At 34.2% G+C, this 15,915-nt stretch overlaps 1 protein-coding gene across 1 annotated transcript in view; it reads right to left on the reverse strand.

The window, feature by feature from the left end:
- The window catches only part of RTTN (rotatin), a 243,188-nt gene that overhangs the window by 196,120 nt on the left and 31,153 nt on the right, over positions 1 to 15,915 (reverse strand). The window contains 2 exon segments of the mRNA XM_012657577.1: positions 100 to 312; positions 7,958 to 8,128. Coding sequence (XP_012513031.1) covers positions 100 to 312; positions 7,958 to 8,128 — 384 coding nt within the window.

The following is a 15,915-nucleotide window of genomic DNA, read 5'->3' on the forward strand; positions in this document are numbered from 1 at the left end:
TGTCACTTCCGTGAATATATTATATAAGATTCTTATATAATGTAATCTGCTCACTATAGGGGCTCAGGCACTAAAAGAGATATTAGCAAAACTTTTTACCTCCTTTCCAACGTCAGACAGGAAGTTGCAAGTACATTCAATTGAATAAGCGGCCTCTGCAGTTCGTTTATAAATACTGTAGTTTTCAGAATTCAGCTGTTCCAAATAGGCCACAACAGCTTCGTGAATATTTGGATATTCCAAAGAAATAGGCATGTCCAAAGAAAGGAGAAATAATGCTGCTGACATAGGCTCTGGCAAAAACTCACTTGCCTTGATGAATTAAAAAAAAAAAAGTTGAAATGTTTTTAAAAAAGAAAACGATGGTAGACTATAATCTCAATACACCTTCCTTATTAGCAATTCTTTATCATAAAATCTATGCTTTTTCCAAAGAAAATCCTATTTCCCAACACACCATTTGCCTCTGTGCCTTTGTTCAATGCAATTTTTCTCTACCCAAAATGTCCAAATATCAACTCTTTCTAAAAGCTGGGATACCGGATACTTTCTTCCTCCCCAAAACAACACATGGTATTACTCTCTCCCTGAGCCCTGCACCATGTTTACACCTCTGCTACTAAGGCACAAGGCCCTTTTCTCTAAGTATTTTGTGCAAATGCTTACAAATATCCACAATAATGCAATAAACTCTTGAAGACAAGAACAATTACCCATCCCATAGCTGAACAAGTAACTCAGGGTTTATTAACCACACAGTAAATTGAATAACACTAAATCAAGTATAGCTATAGATTGACTTTAACTGAAATTGATTTTTTGTTTGGTTTCATATTTTAGAAGGGAAAGGAGAAATTCAACATATTTAAAATTGTTCTAGAATACTCACAGAAGATAGCCCCTTAGTATAAAATCAACATGCCCAAATGAAATACACAAAACATTTTATAACTTTAAATCAATGAATACAAAACTGAAATAACTGGGTTTTTTTAATGTTTCTAGCTTTGTAACAAGATTCTAAATATCAATTAAAGAAACAGAAAGGATTTAAATTTCAATGTTCAGAGAAAATCTTTTGACACAGCATACTATTATGGCCGAAATGCTGCTGCCTTTAGTAAAGTGAGTTTGGTCATGATTTATTGCGTGGATAACCTATTTTAAAGATAATCACTAACTACGTGAAAGTCTAGGATTAAGAGCTAAATCACCTAAACAATGATACCCTTAAACGAATAAAGTTGCCAAATGAATATCAGAAACTACAGAAATCAGATTGTTAGATTACAATGTATGAAAACACCCCAGACTAGTAAAAGGAAATTAGAAAGAATCAGAAAGAATTTAGAAAAAAAAATTAGGAAGTCAAGAGAAATTTCATTATTCTGTGAAGAACTCTATTGTGGGGGGAAAAGGGGAGTGAGAGAAACGAAATGACCTGATTATCTATTTTTCAGTCATTCAGCAAATATTAATCAGGCCCCTACTATGTTCCTCTACTATATACCAGGCACCGTTTCAGATCCTGGAAATATAGCAGGGAGCAAAACAAAACCTCTGCCTTCATGAAGTTGACATTCTACTGGACAAAGCAGAAAAGTAAACCAATATACTTCATAAGATGTCAGGTGTAGCCAGGACATTTTTTTAAAGCGGGATTGGAATGGAGAGAAATGGAGAAGGAATAGAGAAGGAATGGGATGGAGGCAGGGAAATGCTACTACTTTAAAGCAGGAAGGGAAGGCCTCTGCAGTAAGGTGACACTGAAGTAGAGCCCTGGATGGGTCAGGGGCCATGTGGATTTCTGGGTGACAGCATTCATAGAAGACGAAACAAGTACAAAGGCTCAGAGATAGGGTGTATTTGATTGCAGGAAGCTGGTGTAGCTAGCAGTGCCGGATGGCGTCAGAGAAGAGTGGTGGGCCAGATCAGGTAAGGCTTTGGGTCATCCATTTTAAGGACTTGTTTGCTGATGGAAGCCACTGGAAGATTTCAAGCAAGTATCAAGATCAGTCTGTAGTGAACATATAGTAAAGTGCAAAGGTGGAAGCTGACAGATCAATGAAGAGTTTACTGCAATAATCCAGACAAGATAGGATGGTGGGTTCAACTCAGGTAGTTCAGATTCTGTATAGATATTCAAGGCAGAAACAACAAGTTTTGCTCAGGGATTAGATCTAGCTGTGAGTGAAACACAAGAATCAAGGCTGACTCTAAGGTTTTTGCCTGATCAACTATCAACTTAAAGAATGAAGCTGGCATTTACTGAGATAGGGAAGATTATAGGAAGAACACACTTGTGAGGAGAAGCAAAGAATTAGTTTGAGACATGTTAAATTGGAAAATATTTATTGTCATCCAAGTGAAGAAGTCAAAAAGGACATCGAATATATACAAGTTTAGAGTTCGGGTGATATGTCTGGAAATATAAATTTGGGAGGCATCAACAAATAGATGGCATTTCAAAATCTCACACACAGTGATATTTCACTAGGGCTACAGTCAGTCCTGGGGTTCTACTCCTTTAAGACTTAGGAAGACAGGCCAGGCACGGTGGCTCACGCCTGTAATCCTAGCACTCTGGGAGGCCACGGCGGGAGGATCGCTTGAGCTCAGAACTTCCAGGCCAGCCTGAAAAAGAGCAAGACCCTATCTCTACCAAAAATAGAAAAATTAGCCAGGCCTGGTGGTGGGCGCCTCTAGTACCAGCTACTTGGAGGCTGAGGCCGGAGGATCACTCGAGCCCAGGAGTTTGAGTCTGCAGTGAACTATGAAGAAACCACGGCATTCTACCCGGGGCGGCAGAGGGAGACTCAAAAAAAATAAAATAAAATAAATAAAAAATAGGACGATAAAGAAGAATTAGCAAAGGAGATTTAGTGAGTCAGACACAGTGCTAAGATAGTAAATCCTAGTGGGTCTTACTCTAAAGGCACTATTGTTCTAGTTTGAAAGAGTTTTCTCTGACACTAGTCAGAAAATTAATAGCTGCTGTGAGAATTAAACAAGCATTAAGCAAGGCATACAGCATATAGCACTCAATAAATATTAATTTCCTTTCCTCTTTTCACCTCACCACGGAGGAATTCTGACATTTTCACTCTGCATACCCATATTTGAAACTCTTATCTTAGCAATTCAAAGCAACATGCTCAGGTCAGAAGCTTAATCCTCTCATGACCCAGTGGACTAATTACAATTTTAAGACAGTTGTCCTGCATATAGAAGCATTAGTCACATGTTATTTGGAACTACAAGTGAAGACGTTCAGTGCAAATCTATCACCACTATTAAAAAAGAATCGACAACATCATCTCATGTGCACTGGCGGGGGAAGGGGTATAATATTGTTTTCTCTAAATCCAGCCACAGGATTATCTAAGGGTTTGTTAGAAATGCAGGCTCTTGGGCCCCACCCTAGACCTGATGAATGAGAATATGCAAGAATATCTTCAGGTAATCTTCAGTCACTCAACTGGCTTGGCCAAATCATTAGGTTTTATATGAGGGCTATCCGGAAAGTATCCAGCCACGTGACCACTCGTTATATTAACAATGGCTGGATACTTTCCAGACTGCCCTCGTACATCTCACTGAAAAGCCAAAGGCCTTCTGCTATAAATTCTTTACCCTCAGTCTGCTTGGCTAGTTGAGAAAGAGTAATAGCAGTATCTAAGATGCTCAGTGTTTCTGATTCTAGCACAGGGCCAGTACTTTTAGCTCTCATTTCCGAGATGTTTCCCCAAATGAAATTACTTTCATTTGTTTTACCAATTTGGTTTATCCACCCAGCATATTTTTCACAAGATTACCAACACATCATTTTAACCTATACACGAGTATTCTCCAAAATCATTTAAATCAACAAACATCAGTTTCAAAACAGGCCTTTGAGAACATTTTGTCAAATTCAGGAAATATCTACATACATTCGTGTTCATTTTTCAACACTGAAATTATATATTTGGTAAGTGGCAACTCAAAAAACCAGTTCAAAGATAAAAAGTTTCAGAGTCCAAATTACACTTCAATTGCTGGTGGGCTAGCAACAGACAGAGGGCAGCATAACCTCACATTTATATAAGCCAAAGCAGAAATGTAGCAGCAGGGAAATAGCATTTTTGTCTAGATCTTATTTTAAAGCACTTAATTAATCAAAACAAATACAGCCATCTATAAACAAATACCTTAACTGCAATCTCCTACAATGACCAAAACTGTTCTAATAAAGTTCCAAGATATATTTAAAAGAACTACCAAAAATTAGATATTTGTTTTTAAAAACTACCTTCAAATAAAGCATAGAAAATTAACTGCATATTATACTAGCACTAAACTAAGTAAAATACAATATTCTTTTCTAATTTGATTCCTACCCAAATAAACACATAGATGAAAAAAATATAATCAAAAAAGCAATATACTATATGATACAATTTATACGATAAGTTTTCCATCAATATTTCAATCTATACATGGATCATTTATAATACTCAATAACAAGTTGTTGTAGAATCGCTAATTTTGCAGTTATATACTATTAAGATACCCATATTTTAAATGCAATTCCTATCTTAAAAGACTGGAATTCTTGCATTGTTAACACTTATGTGTTGGAAAATTATCACTCTTCAAAACAGAAAGTTACTTCAGAAACATATGACTAATGAATAAAAGTTATAAATTAACACAAGTGATGTTATTTGCCCTAAAGTAAAATACTACATAGACAGATAGATAGACAGACAGATAAAAATACATTTTTTTTTGTTTGTTTTTTTGAGACAAAGTCTCGCTCTGTCACCACGGCTAGAGTACAGTGGCATCATCATAGCTCACTGCAACCTCAAACTCCTGGGCTCAAGCGATCCTCCTGCCTCAGCCTCCCAAGTAGCTAGGAATACAGGTGCACGCTACCACACCAAGCTAATTTTTCTATTTTTTTTTAGAGATGGGGTCTCACTCTTGCTCAAACTCCTGACCTCAAGCTATCCTCCAGTCTCAAACTCCTGTTAGGATTATAGGCATGAGTCACCACGCCTGGCCCAAAATATTATATTTAAAATTTAATGCTTAACTCTTGCTTTCCCAGATGACGTGGTAATATATTGCATACATAAGAGTCACTAGATAATAGATTTTGGACTATATGCTCTGCAGAATTCTACAGAACAAAACTGCATATTGGTTAATAACTAAAGGCAACAAAAAGGCATAGGAAATAGTTCTCTAGTTGTCCTAATTTCTCCTCTACCTCCATTTTAGTGTGCCACATCTTTCTTTCTCCAATGATGAGTATACCAAAAAACACTTGTGTAGGAACCATTGGAGATATTTTTACCACTAACATTCAGTCAGAGATATAGCCTCACATTTGAAAATATAGTAAGAAGTTTTCAAAGAAATATTTACGCCTACTAAAATCATCTTTAACATACATTCATACAATAGAATAGTATTTTGCAATAAAAATTAACAAATTACTGCTACAAGCAACAAGAGTGATGAATCGCAAAAAAAAGTTGGGGGAGTACATATAATTCCATTTCAACAACATTCAAAAACAGACAAATTTTCTTTTGATCTACAGTGATATAAGTCAGAGTTTGGCTTGGGGAAGGAAGGAGAGGTAATGGAGCCTCTGGAATGCTGGTAATGTTCTATTTCCTATTATGGAGGGGTGGTCACTTTTTAAAGACAGATATATTCACTTAGTAAAAATGTATTGAACTGTGTAATTTTTTGAATGTATGTTACACCACAATGAAAAAAAGTTTCAAAAAGAAAGCCTTCACAGAATTTAACAAATTTTTTTCTGACAGAGTATCAAAAATTATTTAAAAATGTAAGTGTCCCAATTAAAATACTGCACAATTTCAGAAACTGTGATTAGCACAGTGGCCTTGGACACTTTCTACTTCCTCCAGCTTTCAAAACTGCTTCTTTTTAATAATTTTCTACCATATAGTCTCACAATTATCTTTTCCATTTACCCCTTTTTTTTACCCACTCTTTAGTAAAAACAATAAAACTTGTGGAATTATAACACTTTAAAAGTATGCTTATAATAAAAACATGTTTGAACATTCTCAGTCTTTGACCCAGAAATGTTTCTATTAAATATTAGGAACTTAAGAATCTAAAATATGAGTAAATATTTGTGTATACATATTTAACATAGTATTATTTTTCAAACACTTAAAAAAACTAAATGCTTCATTTCTAGAAAAAAAGTGTGCAAATTATAGAACATTATTAAAATATTATTAAATAGCATCTTAAAATATATAAAGTGCCTAATTAAATGAAAAACATATTAGATAAGAATAAATGGTAAAAAAAAAGAATAATTTTTATAGATGCTCTCAACTTGATTTTAAAGAAAAAGTCTCAAAACTAATTTGAAATTATGAATGAATTTTTCTTCTTTGTACATTAAAATGTTTTTTAAATGAGCAATTTACTTTCTGAATAATAGTTTAAGATTTAGAAGACCAATGCTTAAGAAAAGAAAGAGCTAGGCAAAAATAGAAAATGAGAAAAAAGAAAGTACTAGAAAAAAGACTAGTATAGAAGAAAGTTTACTGCTATTAAGGACAAAAAAGCAGCTTTGTAAAAGATAATTAAAATAACATGTTAATCACAAAAAGAACTTTCAAAAGACAACTAAAACATGAATTCATATAATAAGTAACTCAAACTACAAATACAGTTTAGACACTAAAACAAATTCCTAAATATCAAATATTAACTAGTTGAGTCAGACAAACACCAGGATATTTAGTATCACCAGACACATAATTCCTGAAATTCTTTTGATACATTGCCAAAATAAAAATATTAAGCAATTAAGTTGCTGGCAGAAGGGATACAGACAAATGGGAAACCTCCTAGAGAAATGTGTGCTATCAGAAAAAAAAAATCACTTAAGTTACTAAAATGTATGACACATTACTAATATACGTAAAGAACAACAAATATAGGAACTATGACAGTCCTAAGGAACCAACTTAATCTGATCAACGCTTAGAAACTAAAGCATTTCTGACACTATTTTGAATAGACAAAACAACAAGGAAAAGAACAGGTTACATAACATGAACATATGCTAACTATGAAATAATTTCTGAAGTACTTCTGGAAACTACTGTTTGTATTCCATGTGTCAAGGAACTTACGAAATGATGAATGAATAAAGAACTCTGGCAACATGTATCTAGCTGTAGAGAAGGAAAAGCTAGCCTTGATACTAATGATAAGAACCAAGACACTCCCTTGCAGAGATGAGATCAATAGGCTTTCGATGATTTCCATTCAATTAAAAGATACATCAAATGTATCAATTACATGTGTGTGTGTGTGTGTGTGTGTACAAATAGCAAGTATTTATCAAGCTTACTATTTGCTGAACACAGAGGTAGGCTTAATTGGGAAAAATGTATTAGTATAGAAGATATGATCCCTGCCATCAAAGTGATCCTGAAGTTATTAAAGAAATGAAACCAGGTAAGTCAAACATATACATGTATATAACTGATAAGAGCAAGTCTTGCCTTTTACATAGATTAAGTTCTATGCGGCCAAGGACTAATTCTAACTTATTATATCCAACACCTAATACTGCTAGCCCACTGTAGGCAATCAATAAAATATTAGCTGAATAAATAAGTGAAGGAATAAACAAACAATTGTACAGAACTACAATATAACGTATGCAATAAAAACAATTGCTAGATTAAAAAATAATCTTCTATCAAATGATTTGTCAAAATTGGTCAAAATGTTAGCCATTTCTCAATTTCTACATTTCCTATATAATCTCTGTACCTATACTTAATTTTGAAAATGGTCTAAAGCAGAATATCTTCACACTATCAAATGATCAGAAGAAATTCACAACACAGCATTTATTTATAATATTCACTAAACTACAACGCAGCATTACCTGCCTTACCTTTTCAACAGGTAGAAGCATCTGTAATAGTCGTACTGCCAACAGGGAAATGCTGATAAAGGCCATTCTGTGGTGCACGACCATCACTTCTGGCTGTTCCAAGCTGACACTACTTTTATGGTAGCACATGGTTTCTCCAAGGGACCCCAAAACCAGGAGCAGTTTCTCTTTCTGAAAACATTTAAACAACAAAAAACACAGGAAAAAAACGAATATTAGTATGCAAATGCCACTGGGAACAGTTAAAAATATTATCATTAGATAGTAAAACAAACCAAAACAAAAATCTATTCCTCTGAGAATAACTAATACCTGCTGACATAATAAAAAAGTATGGAAGATAGGCACACATTTTTTAAAAACTAACAACTTTTAAGTATTTATGTATTTAATGGGATGAATCCTAACTAATAATGAATAAAAAATAAAATACAAAAGCTTAATGAATCATAAATTCCTCCTAGTTTCTAGTGCTTAATTGTTATAACTTGGAACATATGCATACAAATCTCTCATCAAGTATTTATTATGTTTAGTGCATGCCTAACAGTGTCAGGCATAATGGGAAAAAAGAAGTGTTAGTAAAAGAGACATGATCCCCATCCTCAAATTGATCCCAAAGTTACTAAAGAAATGAAACAAAGAGAGTCAAATAATTAAAAAAAAATTAAATATCAAATTACATAAACTCTCTTTAGGTAATAAAGTTGTTTCAAGTGGAAAATGTTCTGCCATCATAAATTTCTAAATAACTTACTAAATAGAAACTATACCTTTTAAATTGAAAGGTATACATAAATATGAGGAGGAAGCTAAAGCATAGTAGACTGACTTACAAGTTACAACAATACAGACCAAAATGTATCACAGATATACTGACATGCTCCATAAACTAGCTGGTAAAAGGACAGCCTTGGTAAGATAGTAGTGAAAAAAAAAAGCACTGCGGTTCTTCACTTTTTGCTCTCAATTTTCCATCGAAAATATATGAAAACAAAAATGAGAAATAACCTGCAAAGAACAAAAATCTAATATGTCAGAATTTTTTAAATTCAAGGGTAAATATACAGAAAACACAACTAAAAGATATGAAACCTGTAAAAATTACATAAAGGCTCAAAGTCACAATGAAATAGTTCACACCCCATAGAATGGTTATTATAAAAGAAAAAAAAGAACAAAACAAAAACCACCAAAAAAAAACAAATATTGGCAAGGATGTGAAGAAACTGGAACTCTTTTACCCTTTTGCATTGTTGGTGGAAATGTAAAATGGTGCAGCCACCGTGGAAAAGATAATGGCAATTTCTCCAAAAAATTAAACGTAGGATTACCATATGATCTAGCAAATTCCACTTCCAGGTATATACCCTAAAGAACTAAAAGCAAGATCTCAAAAAGAGATTTGTATACACCCATGTTCATAGCAGCACTATTCACAACAGCCAAAATGCAGAAACAATGCAAGTGTCCATTAACAGATGAGCGGATAAACAAAATGTGGTATGTGGTATATACGCACAAGAAAATATTGCCAGGTATGGTGGCCTCACACTTGCAATCTTAGCATTTTGGGAGGCCAAGGAGGGAGGATTACTTGAGGTCAGGAGTTCAAGACCACTCTGAGCAACACAGTGAGACCCTGTCTCTACAAAAAATATAAAAATTAGCTGGGCATGGTGCACGTGCCTATAGTCTCAGCTACTCAGGAAGCTGAGGCAGGAGGATTAGTTCAGCCCAGGAGTCTGAGGTCGCAGTGAGCTATGATCATGCCACTGCCCTCATGTCCAGGCAACAAAGTGAGACTGTCTCCAAAAAGAAAAAAGAAAAGAAAATATTATTGAGCCTTAAAAAGGAATTAAATTCTGATGCATGCTACAACATGGATGAACGTTTAAAACATTATAATAAGTAAGACACAAAAAGACACATATATTATTTCACTAATATGAGGTACCAGAGGCAGGGGGAGGCAGAATGGGAAGTGATTGTTTAATGGGTCCAGAGTTTCAGTTTGAGCTGGCGAAAAAGTTCTAAAGAGAGACAATGGTAATGGTTGCGTAACAATGTAAATGTAGTTAAGGTCACTTAATTATACACTCAAAATGAGTTAAAATGGTAAATTTCATTATGTATACTTTACCACAATAAAATAATTACATAATGGGTAAATTATGTTTTGTTATTTACGTGGATCATTTGATAAACTTCAGTTTTAACAAAAGTGAAAATAAAACTATGATAATCACTATGATTTTCCAAATCACTGTAGAGGGAAGACTAACCTATATATCAATCAATCAATAAATAAATAGATAGCAAAAGCTTCTGAGAGTGGAACAAGCATAACCATACTGTAAAAAGTTTAAACTTCTATATAAGGAGTATGATTTCATACTTAAGTAAAAAACAAAAATTTTAAATTTATATATATAAACAACAAAAAGGTTAAAAATCTTATCTTTGTGCATAAAAGGTTAAAAATTCCATGTATATTAGAATATAAACAAAAAATCTAAGTAATATGAATAGTGACTAATTTGGGACAAAAAATAATTAGATAAAGAGGATAATTTTCTACTGACAAAACTTATAATTAAGAGTAAAGACCCAATAGAAATGAGTCTTGTGATCTGAATAACATACAGTAACAAGCAAAACCTGTCACTGATATGGATTTACAGATTTAACTCAATCTTTTTGAAATTAATTAAAATGAATAGATTTGAACTTTCAGCATTTCAAACAGTACAACTTCTCTTCAAGTTTCCAAAAAACTTGACAAAAACTAGCCATATATTTAACCACAAAGAAACTTCAATTTATATTTAAGGCAATATCCTCTTATCCCAAAAAAACAAAAGAAAAAAGTAATAAAAATCTAAACTAAAAGTAGAGCAGCCCTTACAAAATTAAAACAGAAAAACTAAAAAGCCCTAATATAAACAACTACTGGTGGTATAGAGAAAACAAACCAGAAATACAGTGACAGTCTTATTATATTGACAGGCAATTCCTCCACACAGCATGTTCCCATTAAAATAATACTTTTATAAATCTAATAGCATATCTCTATTATTCAAGATTAACTCTTGACAATTTACAATTTAAATCAGTAAATACATTTAAGATCTGTGTCACAGGGCTTTTTCTGAAAGTCTTTTTACTTGTAAAATTATTTCAAATAACCTTGCTAATTCTAATGAGGAATTGAGTACTTCTCAAAATAGCATAAAAAGGAAGTGCTACAAGAATCAGTTTTGCAATTTTCACTATTTCCAGCATTTCTTCCAAGCCAAAAGAAAAAGTGTTTTTTGAGTTTGTTTTTTTAATGTTTTAGGAAAGAAAGAATTGAAAAACAATAATAACTGGTCCACAGTTTTAATTCTTTAGGCTAAAGCCGTTTAAACAACAGCCCTAAGGGAGTTGATTGGGGTGGGGGGAAGGCCAGTTTTCAGAGGATATTTATAGCTTTACAACAGAAGGTATAGAATTACAATACTAAATTAGCAAAATATTTTAAATATTCCCAATAAAATAGATTTTTATAGTACAAACACAGTTTCCCCACTATCTCCACATAAAACAAGCGTTGTGGATTCTACAAGGCATCTAAAAGAAGTGACTGCAGCGGGCTCTCCCCGAGATGCTTCCACTGGTCCTGCCATGCTGTAGTCAGTCACTGCTCCTCATGCAAATCTCACCAGGCACTTTCCTGTTTAAGAGCAACCTCATCCTGCCTTCAGAGGAAAGGCGAAACTACTCGGCACTGTGTCGAAAACCTCTACACACAGACCCTCATTCAACCCACGGCCTCTCTCCACCACTTCCACCTCACATCTCACGCTCCAGGTGCTTGTGTCCCACCACCAGCCCTGCCCTTCAGCACCTATCAGAACTATTCATGTCCCCTTGTTGTGGCTCACTCTGTTACTCTCTGCCAGATTACAAAAAGCAAAAAACAAAACAAAACAAAAAAACTCTACCTTTATTTGCTTGCCCAAATCATACTTATAATTTAAAACTCAGTTCATGCAGATTTATGAAAAGCCTTCACTGAGATACCAGGTTGGGAGTATTTTCAAAGCACCCTTGGCAATAAAACATAATGGTTATAAACACAGAATCTCAAGTGACCTTCAAAAGAAACTGCACCTGTTTCCTCATCTGTAAAACAAGGTTATATAACTTACAGGGTTATGATAACTAAATGACTTTGTAAATAGTGCCTGAAATATAGTAAGTGCTATGTGTAAACTATCTTTGTTTAACTATCATTCCTTTATGCTTGTATCTCAGTTTTACTAGTGTTAAAGTATGCCTCCAGCTGACAGACAAAATGCACACCCCATAGCTAACTGAGGTGCTCAAAGGTAAAACAGAACCAGGCAGCCATGGCTGGGCAAGGGATCAGTCACCTACTCTGCATTCTCAGAAAGATGTTGTAAAACAATCACAGAACCTCCCACTCTACAATCAAGCCAAACCAGTTCCTGTCCTCAGTGCCAAGATAAACTGCAGCTAGAAAGCCCCCTTACCCAACCAGCCATTTGGAAGAAATGTGACAGAGACTTCTGGTTTGGGGCTGCGAAATCACCCAATCAGGGCTCAACTATGTTAACCAATCAGAAGTGGACAAGTGTGAATCCCTCATTTGCATAAACAGACCTGATTGAGAACCAGGGTGAGAACTTTCCCCTAGGTAAGCCAGATCTTCCCTTTGTTCTTTGGAGAGCACACTTTCACTTGTACTGAAGGCTATGACTCCCCAGTCTGCAGATTGTTTTGTATAGAAAATAAAGCTCTCCTCTGCCCCAACCCAGATCTCATGGTCTTTTGTTAACATTAACATCATATTAAAAGTATCTATCACTCACAAGCATGAAAAGAACTACATCTTATTAATCTTATACCCCCAGTGCCTAGCATATGACAGGCAATCAAGAAATGTTTGGTGAGCTAATATAACTGCCTTTGGAATGGTGGCTAATTAGAGATTCCACATCCCCAGTTACAAATGCACTATCTGGTTCAACTATCCTTACCGAACCCTAACTGGATACAAATCCCTTCTCTCTCCATTCTTTCACAATCTTCCCAGCCCCACTTGAACTCCAACCGAAAATTCTACCAACATGCCCTGATAACCAAAGTTACCAGCTCACAGCAGGTCAGATGGGTATTTAGAAGCAATGAGTAATAAAGAAGAAAAAAAATCGCTCTTCAATGACTGCAATGACAGGAGGGACACAGAGAAGAAATGCAGAAAATGAACAGAAGACAGACCCGGTAGTCTGAGGTTATCTGGCATAAGTAAAGCTCCTTACTGCTTGAATCTAACTTGGCATGTAAATAAGGAAAAAACATACTTGATTTCACTGGAGGGAGGATGACATATGACATACGTTAGGTCAACTTTTGTATGTGCTTATCAATTTTTTAATTTTAACAAAATATTATAATAATTTTGGTAAAAATATTTTTTCTTTTATTCACTTCAAGTGAAATAAAAATATTCAGTTTGGGAGAATTTCTTTTACTAACCTCAGCTTAACCAAACTGAGATAGAGTGTTCCAGACATGATTGATGTCACTGATGTTAGCATTATTTGAAATATCTAGAGATTTGATTATATATTCTCAGGCAATTGGTAATAACATATTTTATTATTTTGTCCCGTTAATGACTCAACAAAAATACTGCTTCTATCTTTCTTCTCAAAATTCGCAAAAGTGGGAACATTAAGAAATTTTACTTGTTTGCTTCTTTTAATACATAGCCAAAGGAAAGAGATTTTTTTTCTAGGAGGCATTTATTCTTTTTAAACAAGTAAATCAACCATAATTTCAAGCAGTACTGTTTTATTTAGCATTTCTAACATACCAATTGGCATTTGTACAACAGAATTAACCTTTAAAGTAAAAATAATTCATTGAATCATAAAAGATCAGCAGCCAAAAGTTAAAAGTGAATGACTAACTTTCACAGATAAATGTTCCGGCCAAGAAAATGTAAGTTAATTTAAGAAGCAACTGATAAAGCATTCCTCACACTTCTAAGGAAAAACTCACTTGTTGAAAATCTTCAATATGTGAAAATCTCCAAAAAGTACTACAAAATAGTGTGATAACCTTAAGGACTGAAGAAAAACCAAGATTAAGAACTATTATCAGAAACTGAAGGACTTGAAAATATAAAAGTATACCTATTATAAAATATATAATTTTCTTGTTTCTCTATTCAAGAGGTTTGTGTTATTAAAAAAATTAAGTTTGCATTTTTTTCACACATGGATGTTGCTATTAAGTAAACATCTGTATTTTATTTATTTTTTATGTTCTGATCTGTATTCACAAGGATTTCAGATAGCCTGTGACAAAGTTTAATTAAATATAGACAGACCTAGATCAAAATAGCATAAAGAAAAAGAAAATTTGGTAACTGTAAGAGTCAATATATATTTTTATGACTAATAAATTTTGATTCACTGCCATGACAAGACAAGCAAAAAAGAAGGGAGGGAGGGAGGGAGAAGACAGACAGACCAGACATTACCAATTCACATTAACAGAATAGGCAGAATACCAATTCCCAAGGAAGGCAAGCTTATCGGATGATAATTTCAAAACAAAAGATATAAAATGACAAATGATTTATGGTATATTGAAGACATACTATGGTAGTCTATAGATCCCTTAAATATTATGTTATAAGAAAACATTCCTAAGGCCACTGTACATTTGTTGATTACTCATGCAAAATATTATTCATCAAAACACTTTTTGCAAAAAAAAAAAGCTATACTTTCCAAAATTACCCCACTGAAATACAAACAGCAAAGAACAAGGCATCCTTCGGATCTCTCCACACCTTGAATAATTACTTGAAAATTGATCTTGAATTTTTACTCTAGATAAACATACAGTTAAGTCCCTAATAACCAGTAGATAAGCCAGTTGCTTAAATGACATAATTAAAAGCCTTAGATAAAACTTCCACTTCAGGCCATGAAGTAATAACAAGGATTGATCCTCTCCTTCCCAAGAAATCAACTAGAAAACTGCACAAAATACATTAAAAAATTATTGTTAGACATTGGTCAGTAGAAAGTGCAGGACTGTGATGCCAGAGAGAAGGAAAATAAGCAATGAGAATCCTACTACACCTGAAAACAATTACTGTACAGCAAACAGGAAAGAGAAACCCAAAGAGTCTGACAATCTTGATGACTAAGGAGGTGAAGATGATAGTGGAAGCTGAGATAGTTAGAAATTGTGGGACAAATATGCAAAGAAAGAGTTCCAGAAACCTAAAAAAGGATTCTATTGTGTCCATGCTGAGATTAGGTGGCTCAGGTTACAGGAAGAAACTCCCACAAATGCAGGCCAAAATGATCACTGAGATTTTAACTGAACAACTCCCAGAGCTCACACAGGACAATAAGAGATTCAAGCTTCAACCAGCCAGAGTAGAGAGTCATCAGTAATCACACTGGACATTTTGTAGAGGTCCCAGAGGGGTCACACTTCAGGAGTAGAATTTAACCCCAAGCAAAGGTTCCTCCACATTACAGTTTTTCAATTTCAAATTTTCCTCAACATCGAAATATTGAGCCAAAAAATTCTTTTTTATGGAGAGTCATCCTGGCTTCCATCCACTAAAAGCAAGTAGCACCTCCCCAGTCGTGAAAACCAAAAACAATTCCAGACAGTGTCAAATGTCCTCTGAGGGGCAAAATCGCCAGTTGAAAACCACTATTCTAGACTCACATTCTAACAAAATTTTAAAAGGATTTGAAGAAATGAAATTGCTCAACAAGTAACTTAATCACCTGTAAGAATAGAACTCAACTTCTAAAAGGACAAAAAAAAAAAAAAAATCAAGACACTCAATAAGGTAATATTCAAAATATCCAACATGTAATAAGATATTACTAAACATACCAAATATCCAAAGA

The sequence above is a fragment of the Propithecus coquereli genome, unplaced genomic scaffold (assembly GCF_000956105.1).
Source record: "Propithecus coquereli isolate 6110/MARCELLA unplaced genomic scaffold, Pcoq_1.0 Scaffold55, whole genome shotgun sequence".
NCBI lineage: Eukaryota > Metazoa > Chordata > Mammalia > Primates > Indriidae > Propithecus > Propithecus coquereli.